We start from the raw sequence: 12,801 nt of genomic DNA on the forward strand, positions 1-12,801 counted from the left end.
ATGGTACTAGTAAGCTTTTAATGCCATTGTTGTAGATAAAAATCAAATTTTTGGTAGAAAATTTTTATTCACCATTGAAGAACTCGAATTGGGTGTTCTTGAGTCAATGGTTGGATTTTTGGTGATTGTTGTTCTGTATAGTTAGACAACAAAGGCTTAACTTTTGGTGTCATGGATGGATCTAGCATAATATGTGTAAATTTCGTCTTAAAACTCCGTCTTAAATTTTCGAATTTTAGACAAGTCATGCCCAAATTTTGATTTTTCATGAGCAAAACTTAGTTTAATTACCTTGTTGGACTACTATCTTCGCTGATAATGTATTGTATAAACCAAAATGAAATCGATTTTGTCTTAAAACTTGGGTGAAAAATCTTCTAAGTTCTTCTAAAATTCCCATGAATAATGCATTCTTGTGCCTTAATGGTGATTTTCCTATGTTGTAGTATTGGGGATTTTATGATTACTACCACCTTATAAGAGCGATAAAAGAAATTGTGTCTCAAAGTCTTGAAAACCAACACTAACCATATTAAATTTTAAATTTATACTTACTACTTGTGCTACTACTTACATGCTCAATTTAAAAGTTTTCTTATGATAAAGAAGCACTTCACTCACCCAAATTCCCTTTTTAAATTTTGACAAGCTAAATTTTATTTCTACCAACTTTGACGAAATTATTGTTAATGTTAATGTCATGTAATCACTTAAGTAAAACTTTGAAGTGTAGTGTGTTATGGGTGAGTCGAAATTTGACAAGTCGGGTGAAAAATTGGAATGATACATGTAATTAAGGTCATGCTTAAACTCATGTTATGATACAAGGATCTTTAAATTACGAAAAATAATATATTTTTTTTTGTAACATAAGAAAATTTTGAGAGGGCAATTAAATTACAAGAAATTATAATAGAAATCCCCCTTCTTTTGGTGTCTATAAAATTGAGAAGTTGGGAAAATTCTATCCATATTCAAAACTTTGCTACAAATTCTTACTTTTCTCGTTCCATACCTTGTGTGATCTCCTCTGGTAGCATGGCAAGTAACGCTAGAGGCGGTCGTGGAAGGAACAGTCGTCAACCTCAACAAGAAGCACCACCCACTATCACCCTCCTCGACTACCCATCCATAGCTTTTGAGAGTGAGGAGCATCGGGACAAGTTTGAGGTCCTAGTCACTAGGAGGATGGCCCCGACCAAGTGTATGTCGGTGAGTACCTTGGAGGCCCTAGGGATAGAGAAGGAGGTGCATAACATCTTCACGGTTCTTGGATTGGAGGGTTTGTACACCTTGGAGGAGATAAGTTACCGCAACCTCACCCTGGAGTTTTTGAGCTCCTTCACCTATGACAAGGGTGAAAGAGTTAGTGTGCCCATATGTCCAGAATATTGTATAACCGATTAATTCTATGTGGCTACAATGTTCAGATAGGAGCCGCTTATAATCTGAGTCCTAAATGAGTTAGGATTCGGGTAGTATTAATCGGTCCTAGAGAGTCACACACTAGATAAGTTTTGGGCAATTATAATTAATATAGATTAATTATTATAAAGGTAATAAGAATAATAAAAGATTATTTTATTAGACTTTCCATATCCTAGATAGTCGAGGATTCTCCTTGAACTCCCTATATATAGAGATATAAGGGGAGATGTTTAATGATCAGTTTTTCAAAAAGACAAAAATCTCAAGGGAGAAAGAGGGAAGAAAATTGTCCTTAAATTTGTACAATCATACATGCTCATATTGTGCGGATACAAGTAGAGGCGCAACACTTGGGGCGTTATTGTGAGATGGTCTCATAGATTATAATATTATTCAAGCAGCTGCAATTTGGATTTATATACTTCTTATTATCAGCATCTTATTGGAGTTCTTCCACATCCAAGTAAGTTTGCTAATCACCCATTTGTTAACATGCATGAGGTCTTGGGAATTCTGTAATTCAAATCTTAATACTTAACATGCATGAGGTCTTAGGAATTCTGCAATTCAAATCTGTTGAAAATCGTTACAAAACCCTTCAGTGGTATCAGAGCGAATATGTATTGTTAAGTATTAGATTAAAAGGTTGCGCCTTTAGATATAATTGTTGTATCTATGTTTTTGTTCTTGAGTTACAAGATTAGGGCTTTTAAATTGAATTAGTACAATTAATGCAATTGTTGTATGTTGTTAAACATTAAATTTAGGATTGTATCATAATAGATGTTCACTTGTATCGTTATATTTGATATTATGATGTAGTCCTTTAATTCGATTAAAAGAACCCTAATTTAATTGATTTTAAGAAAGCCCTAATTTGTTGTTTTTTTTTGGTGAAAGGTTAGTATATATAAATCAAAGAATAGAGTCTCCCACAATTACAAACTATGCAAGTAAAGATACCAACTCAAAATACAAGGAACTAAGCAATAGAAGTTTAAATCGAAATAGAAGCCAACCAGGCCCCTTCTCTATTAGAAACGACTCCTGTATTCTTTGCCCAGAATCTCGCAATCACATCTTTAAGAGCCTGCCTGACCAGATACTCAGGCTTGATCACCAGCCTATCCAGTCTAGCCTTGTTCCTAGCCCTCCAAATAGCGTATAGAACTGCAACATGCGCTGCACAGATAATCCTCTTCTGCAAAATAGTGCCACCATGGTGTCTTGTAAACCAACTAGCCAAACCAGTAGCAGGGAATGACTTGTGCAGGTACTGCTGAAGAACACTGATGCAGTGATTACTAAAGCAACAGTCAAAAAATAAGTGTTTGTGTGTCTCAGCGTTGCTGCCACACAAGTAACAGTCGGGATGCACACTACTTCCCATTCTGATCAATCTGTCATTAGTCATGAGTCTGCCTTTCATTGCTGCCCATTAAATATAAGACGTCTTAGGGATGTTAAGAGAATTCCAGCAAACACGAAACCAACTGACCTTAGGCTGGGCAGTCCTGAGCCAGTTGTACCCATCCATAACCTTATAAGGGACATCCTTACCAAGCCACGTTCCAGAAGAGTAAGCAGGAGCAAAAACTTTGAGAAGGTGAGCAATCTTACGCCAGGACCAACTACAATCCACATGTGGTTCATAGCTAGTCCACTCACAGCCCTTCATATAGACATGATTAACCCACCTCACCAACAAGTGATCTTTTTTGGTAGCCAACCACCAAACATATTTGCCCAATAAAGCCTTATTCCAAGTTTTGGTAGCTTTGAGACCTAGACCTCCCTCTTCTTTAGGGGTACAACAGCTTTCCCAATTAACATTAGGAGCAGACACATAAGAATCCTTACCCCGCCAAAGGTAATTTCTACAAATGGCATCAATTTTGTTAAGAATACCATTAGGGATCAAGAAGATAGAGGACCAATAAGAATGTAACCCAGAGAGCACATAATTCACAAGGGTTAGTCTACCTGCATAGGATAAATGTTTAGCACCCCAGGATCTGATCCTTGCAGTAATTTTATCAGTGAGCTTCATCCCATCAGCCTTAGTTAACTTCCTAGAAGAAATAGGCACTCCCAGATATTTAAAAGGGAGCACACCCCTCTTAAAACCAGATACTTGCAGGATAGAACCCATAGCACCCTGAGTCATCCCATTAAAGTATATTTCAGACTTATCTTTGTTGAGGCAGAGTCCTGAAGCCATAGAAAAGGTGGCAAAAGATCTTAAGAGCCACATGATTGAGAGCTCATCCCCTTTAGAGAATAAGAGCAAATCATCAGCAAATAGTAGATGATTAAGCTGAATAGCACCACAAAGAGGATGAAAATGGAAGTCAGGCTGTTGCCCCACCACTCTTAACACCCTGGAAAGGTACTCCATACATAGGGTAAATAGAATGGGTGAGAGAGGATCACCTTGTCTCAAACCCCTACTACCATGAAAGTAACCAAGGGAGTTGTCATTCAATGATAAAGAGTAAGAAGTAGTAGAGACACACACCATAACCAGATCAATAAATTTCTGAGGGAACTTTAAAGCAAGCAGCATTTGATGCAAAAAATCCAACTCCATAGACTCATAAGCTTTCCTATGGTCTATTTTGATAAGACATCTTGGAGAAGCAGATTTCCTTTTATATAGCCTCACTAAGTCTTGGTAGATTAGGACATTCTCAATAATATTCCTCCCCTGAATGAATCCACCTTGACTACAATCCACAATATCAGGCAATACCTTCCCCAATCTAGCACACAAAAGTTTTGCAATACATTTATAAATAGTATTGCAACAAGCAATAGGTCTAAAATCAGTGACACTACTAGGATTAGGTATTTTTGGGATAAGAGTAATGTTTGTGCTGTTAAGTTGCTTCAAAAGTTTACCAGTTGAGAAAAAATTGTTGATAGAATGGTAGAGATCCTTCCCCAAAATCTCCCAGGAGTCCTTGAAGAACTGGCTTGTGTAGCCATCAGAACCTGGTGACTTAGAAGCAGGAATAGAAAATAGGCAATTTTTAACCTCCTCCATACTAATAGGCCTAAGCAACTCAGTTATATGCTGAGAATTAATTAGCTTACCAGTCCTGACAGTAGGGACATGGACCTTATGAACAAGAGTAGAAGTACCCAACAGTTGCTTGTAATAATCCAAAAAGGCAGTTTCAATAGCAGCAGGCTCACTATGCTGAGTACCATGGACATCTTTAATCTGAAAAACCTTATTATGAACATTCCTGGCCTTGATTTGCCTATGAAAGAAAGCAGAGTTTTCATCACCCTCAGCTAGCCACACAGATTTAGCTTTCTGCTGAAGGAAGGAAACCCTAGCTTTTTGGAGGGAATAAAAAGTAGCAGCAGCTTCTTTTTCCTTCTGAATAACAGCATGATCCCCAGGATGTCTATGCATTTGAGACTGTAAAGCATCAAGATTTACTCTAGCAACCTCAGCAGCTTTCTCAATATCAGCATGCCTATTTTTGTTAAGCAGTCTGAGTTGTTGCTTTAGGTTCTTCAATTTAATAGTTACTTGATACATGGTGATCCCAGGAACATATTTATCCCACTCTCTTTGAACAATTGATTTGAAATCAGCATCCATACCCCACATGTTGAAATATTTGAAGGAAGCTTTCCTAGGCTGAGCATCCTTCCTTCTACAGCAAATAATAGGGGAATGGTCAAACAGGCTCTCATTCATAAAATATGCATAGCTATCAGGATATAATTGCATCCAGTCCTCAGTAACCATACATCTATCCAGACGAGAGAACACTCTAGTTGAAGGATCCAGCTTGTTGTTCCAAGTGAAGAAAGCACCCTGAGCTTGAATGTCCATTATGTCACAATAGTCCACACACTGCCTAAAATCAGCAATTTCCTCCCTAGTAACAAGACTACCCAGTCTTTCAGAGTAATTTAACACTACATTAAAATCACCACAAATGCACCAAGGCAGTAAGAGATGATCCTTAATATGCTGCAGCTCTGACCAAAGTTGCCTCTTGCTAGACTCCTCATTGAACCCATACACAACAGTAAAATAAAAACTATCACCAGTAGCAATCTCAGTAACTTCAGATGTGATTTGTTGAGCAGAAGAATCAATAACTTGCACTTTGAACATATGAGGAGCCCAAATGACCCAAACTCTTCCACCAGAATGATGTATATTATTATTAACACCCTGCCAGTGTTGTCCTAAGTTATTAAGAATAGAATCAAAATGGTGAATCTTAACCTTAGTCTCTACTAAAACAACAAGTCCTATTTTATTGAGGTGCAAGAACCATTTTATTTCAGCTTGCTTATTAGGATTGTTCATGCCCCTTACATTCCAAGCACCAATATTATCCATTGTTAATAATAGCAGATGTACCCACTCCCCCTTCCTTTTCTGGACTCTCGGTATCAGACAGAACTGCTTCCACATATGATTTGGTAGGTGATACAGGAGGGTTATGCTCTTGTCTCACTACCTGTATGATAGGACTTACAGGAACCAATACACTCGAATCATGGATAATAGGGGCACCATAGGGATGTGCTGCACTGACTGAGATACCCTCATCATGCATAGGAGCTTTGCCCTTATTAACCACTTTCTGCCTAATAACAGGTCTCAAAACTTTAGCCTGAACTGGTTTAGGTGGTGCTGAGATAGTAGCCTGACCCACATTAGGAGCTTGAGGACCAGGCCCTGGAACTGATTTCCTACATTTGTCAGTAGAATGCCCAGTTCCTTTGCAGTGAGAGCATACATCAGGCCTCCACTCATACTCCACAGTCACACATTGCTCCACACCTTTCTCATCCTTAAAGAACAACCTATTGGGAAGGTCTTGTCCCACCTCAACCTCAATCATTAAATGAGCATATGCTAAACGAGTCTTATCAATAGTAGGACCATCAGTACACATAAACTTACCAATCAAAGACCCAAGTTTAGTTAAACAGGACTCTCCCCAGTATTTTAAACTCAGTCCACACAGACGAATCCATATGGGAACAGCCTCACCTTCTCTTAGGCAAGTGAGGCAGTCTCAGTCCAAGGTTTCACCACTAAGGGCTTGTTATCAAATATAGGAAACCCCTGTTTTAGGACTAAGTTCTTACACTCCATAGTAGGAAAATGAACTAGAAAAGCACCATTGGGAAGGAAGGATATCTTGTCATACTTATATTTCCCCCATAGACGACTCAAAAAGCCAGACAAAAGTTCCCTTGGAGGGTTACCACCCAACACATAACATATGACAGCAGTAGACCAATATTCTAGTTCAGGTTGTACTTCCTCCAGGGTAAATTGAAGTAAAGGTGGAAACTTTGGAGAACTTACAGGGGAACGCGACCTTTTACGACCAATAACTTGAGTCCAGTTGCCCCGTGGATCAGGATCTTCATCAGCAGAGTCAGATAATTCACCTGAATCAACAATCGTATCCATATTCAAGGGAGGAATACCAACTATGTCACTCATAGCCTTCGAGCCCTTCGAATCTGCAGTTTGAGGCACCTCCTGAATTATAGCCGCCGCGGGAGACATAACTGGATCGTCAAGATTTAAATTATCTATATTATTGAAAGACAATCATACTTTAGCTTTAGATTTGATTTGTTTTTTAGAAACGGTAGGTTTTGATCGAGGTTTCTTAACCATTTGCAGAAGAACCCTAGATACGTAGAGAGAAGCAGGAACTTTCTCTCTCTACCATTCTTTCCTTAACAGTCTCCTCTAATTTGTTGTTAGATGCCTATTTTCAGAGTATCTTAAAATTTCCAATTTGATTGGATCTAATTAGATTAGATATGTAATAAACCCTAATTTGATTAGGTGATTAAATTGTTTAATCAGTTTTTTAATTTTGATTAAAGAAAAAAAAATTACTGTTCGCGAAACACTATTCACGCACGGGTACTGTTCACAACAACGGTTTGCAGAATGTTACTGTTCATCAATTTCGAGTGTCGGATTTTGATGTTACAATAGTGTTTTTCATGTGTAAACGGCATTCTAAACAAGATTGCATATCAGGGTCGGCATTTTTAAGCCAAATTCTGACGTCTTGATAGCGTTTCATGTCGTTTTTGATTAAAAATTATGATTTTGATTTTTTATAATTTGGCTTGGGTTTTAATCAATTTGATTGATTGATTGTTACAATGTTGTATTGATTTATGTTTATATCTTTATTTAATGTATATATACCCTGAATGATACGATTATCTACGCATGTGATTATGTTTTTGGATAAGATGTTTAAAAACAAACAATTATGAATTTTAGACGATTATGAATCGTTTTTGGGTTCTTAACTTGACTTGTTCTAATTTACAAATGTTTGTATATTACTTTTAATATATGATGTTTAAATATTAATTGAAGCCTGATGTGTTGATTAGAACGGCTAGCTTCCCTTATACCCTTTTCCTAAGAGAACTAGCACCATGTTTAGGACTCGTGTCATGTATGACTCAATATTCCCTCAATTAAAATATTAAGTAATGCCCTTCCAAATTAATGACTGTAAAATACTTATATCGTTGGAAGTATTGTCTTTCAAAGTAGAGTACTCCTTCTATATAAGTTTAACAGGTGGGTAACAGTTACCCACACGTGAGATTTGGTTCACTTAACAAGGTCATCAAAACAGTTTTGGACTTTGGGGAAAATAGTCAAGTCACATAAAATGTTACCTGACGACTAGGAGTCACATTTGGTGCGATTGACATATGATGTCTACCTTGATATGTGTAATTTGGGCGATGAGCCAAAGCTCACTCAAGCTATATATGATTAGGGATTCTATGATACTATGCACATATGAGGGTTGTGTGGGTAGTGAATCTTAAAATTGTTTAAGAATGTCGTACAAATTGTGTGTCTTAAATTGGTTAAGATAATCACAGTGTAATAATATATCGATTTAGTTTTGCATATGTTGATAATTGTAATTTATCATTGTTGTCATGTTTTTCAAGTGAGTTTGAATCGTTCAAATTCATAGATTGGTTTCTTTGAGAATTATTCTCAATTAGGCAAAGTGAAGTTTGTCTACAAAAGAAATTTTATCAAACCATACTTAATGCTAGTGTATAGTTTAGACTATATACCGAAAGTCATAAAGATGACTATTCGTACTATATGTGTCAATTATTTAAAATAATGGAATTGTTCCCGCTTAGTGTGAAAAATATGTGAAAATGATCCACCTTGTCCACTTGTCATTGTTATGACATAATTAAATTGATCATTTGGATTAATTAGATATCCTTCTCATCAAAGGTTGATGATTGAAATTATTTCAGTTCTACCTTAAGTTATATTCAATTCATTGTGAATGATGCATGTATCTTAAGCGAATTTCTCACTTAGTGACAATTAAGTTTCATATCAAGAAGAATCAAAAACTAATGTTCTTTGAGTTCATCAGTAAAGAGACTTTGAGATATGAGTTTAGACACTGGTAATGGTGGAATGGACAATCATTGTCAAATCCAACCTGAAGATCAATGTCTAAACATGTATGGAAATCATTTAGTGATTAACGTCATTATTGTAATGACAGATAGCATTGGAAAGATAGCTTTTAGAAATGTCTCGAAGATCTGCGAAAGCTATCGAAGTATGACTTCTAAATGAACTATGCATGTTATAGAAGTAAAAGTTACTACGAATATTCTACTATAAGGTATAAGATACCAAAGATGATATTTACATTGTGAATGTAATGCCATATGGAGTAGGATAATGGTAAAGAATGAAATAGATCTACGTATATAATGAAGAAATGCATTATGCATAGAAGTTATTCATTTGAATGTTGTATTGTTCAAAACTAGATTTATTTGAATAATTGTTATTCTTACATTTGTCGTTAGTTTAATGTTAATTCTTTATGTTTGGACATAAATTGAATTAATATTTTATAAAGAACAATTGCTGTTCTCTTTCTTGTTAAGACAATTTTAGTTTTGTTCAATCTCATCTATGACATGAAATACAAAAAAAAAAGGTTTAAGTCTTATGACTCGAGTTTCACGCGCTTACAACATTGTCTTATGAGCCAAGAAACAAGAAACATTCAAAGATGTACCATGATGATGGAACTCTAAGCCTTGTTGATTTGGATCAACTACGGCAAGTGGATTTTCTTTAAATGGTGGAAAAACTGTAACGTGCCTCTAACTTGTTAAGAGGGCAACCGACTAGTTTGGTCACACATATTCAGATATGTGTGGATTAATAAAGTGATGTTGTTAAGGAATGAGATTCTAATACTTCATCATAGTTACTATTTTCAGTAATTATAGATATGTTCATACGATGAACATTAGTCTGACTTTTTAAAAGGTTTACTTGAAATAGACTCGGACTGAAGTAAAGGTTAACTTAGGAAGACAATCAGCATCGTTTGATTTGATCGAGATGGGGAAACTTGAACCAAATATTTATGATCATCATAATAGTAATGAAATTGTTTCACTACTAGTCTTAAGAAGACAATATAAGTTTCACAGTAAGAATATTAGGGAAATTTTTTTTTTCTTAAAGGACATCACTAACTAAAATTGGTATGTGGTATTTTGGGAATGTCACAGAGATATAATTGTGCGGGTTCGTCCCAAATAGGGAATATCATAATAATTTTATTTTGGTGGTGGTCTTTTTCTTAATGATTGTCGAAAGTTATGTCTTATAAGATAAGAAGAGCCGTATTTTGATATGGTTCTGTCTATGATGAGTCATGCTGATCTCGCTATTTTATACGCTCGAAATTATCTAGGTACACACTTTAAAAATTGTTTCCATCTAAGTCAATGAATATACATTACATATAAGATATGTAAGGAAATTGTTCCTATATAGTATTTTCTTAATATTTGAGGTCTTTAAAACTTCAAAACAATGTATAATTTTATGAAATTAAGACTCAAATTTGACATGTTTTTGTGGGACTATCCTAAGGTAGGATATTAATTCTACGTCCCATTCAAGTACAAAGAGTTTGTTACTTGAAATGATTCTCAATGAAAATATTGTCTCCAAAGAAACAGTGGGAGTAGAATATTCTTGAAAAGATCAAGATTCATAGGAATTCTCATCAATTGTTGATGGAGAAGGCTAAGATCCATGAAAAGTCATGGATTTACCACCTATGAATAAGCCCGCATAAGTTTGACTTTTAAGGAAGCAATAATGAGCTCCAGCTCCAAAGTGTAAAGTGGCTAGAAGCCATGAATCCAAAATAGTTTCATCTATCATTACAAAGTTTTGGACTTAGGTTGATACCTCGATGGTGTTGTAACCATATAGAGTTTGGATTCTCCTAGCTGATATCATCACACATGAAATGATATTTGACAGGTAACGTGAATAATGTAGTTTTCTGTAATGGAAATATGTAATAAGTTGTGTCAGACACACCTTGAGATTCACGTTATCAGAGTGTGCTAGGCAAGTGAGAAAGTTTTTGAAACGAGTATCCAAAGGTTGGAATTTTCGATCTCAATAAAATGATTTAAAAGTGTTTTGAATTTTTTGAGATAAGGATAATTTTATATGTACACGAAAGTTATGGGAGTATAATTCGCTTTTATGGTTTGGTATGTTAATGACATACATATTAAGGAAACGACATTTTCTTGTCTCAAAGAGACTTGCAAAGATGTTGTTTATGAACTCGTATGACGAGTGGATACCAATCTAATCTTGATGACTATTATGGACAACATGAGAAATAATCATTGTATGTTGGTTACATTGATATCAATTTCAAATAGACAAGTATGGTTTCTGATTGTAATCTGGACACATTTTGTTTAAAGGAAAGTAATTATGAGCTGAAATGGTTTCAAGTACGACAATATGACTAATTTTACAACTAAAATGAGTACTTTATTGCTTATGAAGCGTCGAATATAGTGTGTGGTTTGGAAATCAAACATATACACAACTATATACTTTGTTGCTTATGAAGAAACAAAGAGTACATTTGATTTAAGAATCAAATGTGTCCTATTGATTTTACTTTATTCGGATAAGGTAAATTAAACATATGTAAGATAGAATTGATGCAATGGTTGCATGTCCCGTAGAAAACCTCTTTCGCAATTATAATATGAAAATTCATAGCACTGCGATTTGTATAAGACGCATTAGCGAGTGGTCTTTATAATACCAAGAGGTTTTTATTTTAGTGGGAGGTTATGTTCGATATGATTGATACGTTTGTATGACATGTTCTTTTATATGAAAAAAGGTCGATTTTGCATTTAATTATCGTATAATTTGAATGTTTGTCCTAAAATAGTATACATTGTTTAAACAGAGCACCAAGTGCGTGACTTGGTTATGGAACTCTGTTTTATAAGATAATATATTTATATAAGTCTCTAATAAGGGCATAGTGAAAGGGAGACTTATGCCTCATAATGATTAGTTGTGAGTTGGTTGATGACTACGTTCCGTAAGTCATGATATTGAGATATCAAACCAGGCACATGGATACATGTTTGAAATGTGTATTAGACTGACCCGTCAAAGAACTTTGTTAAGGTTTCGCTTAGTGTCAACAAAGTTTCTTTCACCGTTTGGTAGTTTTTAGACCTGAGTCTTTAACTATTTTGTACATGTGAAGTGCTAGTTTTGAGATCATCAAACGTCAACCGTGACTGGTGGCTATAAAGGTGATGGTTGAACTTGTCATGGAATGTGTGACAGAATGTGGTTAGACAAAATGGTATTTGCTCCTCCTTTGACAAAGGAGTTTATCATCTTCGGCCTCTCGATGAGTGGGAATTGTATAAGGGCGGTGGTGGATATAGGATCCCCCGTACCCACCAAGAAAAGCTCGTACCCATCCCCGCTCCACCACCCGTGGCGGGTAAAAGTTTCGAAAACCATCCCCGCCCCAACGGGTGGAAATATAAAATTGTACCCGCCCTGCTTATCCATTAACTCGCTACACCATAATTTTATTCGATAAATGTTTTCGCAAATGTAGATTTAATCATCATTAATTTCCATTTTTTTTGAAGTTATCTTTATAAGTTTAGTTTTTCACCAAAGAAGTTACTAAAAAACTTTATAAAATAGCAATTATTTATATTATATCTTAATTATAACTAAATAAGATTTAAAAAATTGTCATAATCACACTAATTTTTTTTATCAATTGGCGGGTAGGCGGGTTTGAGGCGGGTAAGATGTAAACTCCATCCCCGCCCCATTACCCATGGCGGGTACAATTTTCATACCGCACCCGCCCCACCACCCGCCAAAGCTCTACCCATCCTCGCCCCAACTGGGGCGGGTGCGGGGCGGTACTCGCTTGTACCCGCCCCGCTAACATCCCT

At 35.9% G+C, this 12,801-nt stretch overlaps 1 protein-coding gene across 1 annotated transcript; it reads right to left on the reverse strand.

Annotated features, from left to right (window-relative positions):
- Positions 1–2,425: 2,425 nt before the first annotated feature.
- LOC141608008 (uncharacterized) lies at positions 2,426–2,857 on the reverse strand. Its single transcript, XM_074427359.1, has one exon. It carries the CDS (start codon positions 2,855–2,857, stop codon positions 2,426–2,428), a length of 432 nt encoding a protein of 143 aa, XP_074283460.1.
- Positions 2,858–12,801: the final 9,944 nt, after the last annotated feature.

This window comes from Silene latifolia, chromosome 10 (assembly GCF_048544455.1).
Source record: "Silene latifolia isolate original U9 population chromosome 10, ASM4854445v1, whole genome shotgun sequence".
Classification (NCBI taxonomy): Eukaryota; Viridiplantae; Streptophyta; class Magnoliopsida; order Caryophyllales; family Caryophyllaceae; genus Silene; species Silene latifolia.

What these genes read in the sequence shown, in the direction of transcription:
- LOC141608008 (XM_074427359.1), bottom strand. Translation starts at nt 2,857, where the DNA reads ATGAAAGGCAGACTCATGACTAATGACAGATTGATCAGAATGGGAAGT.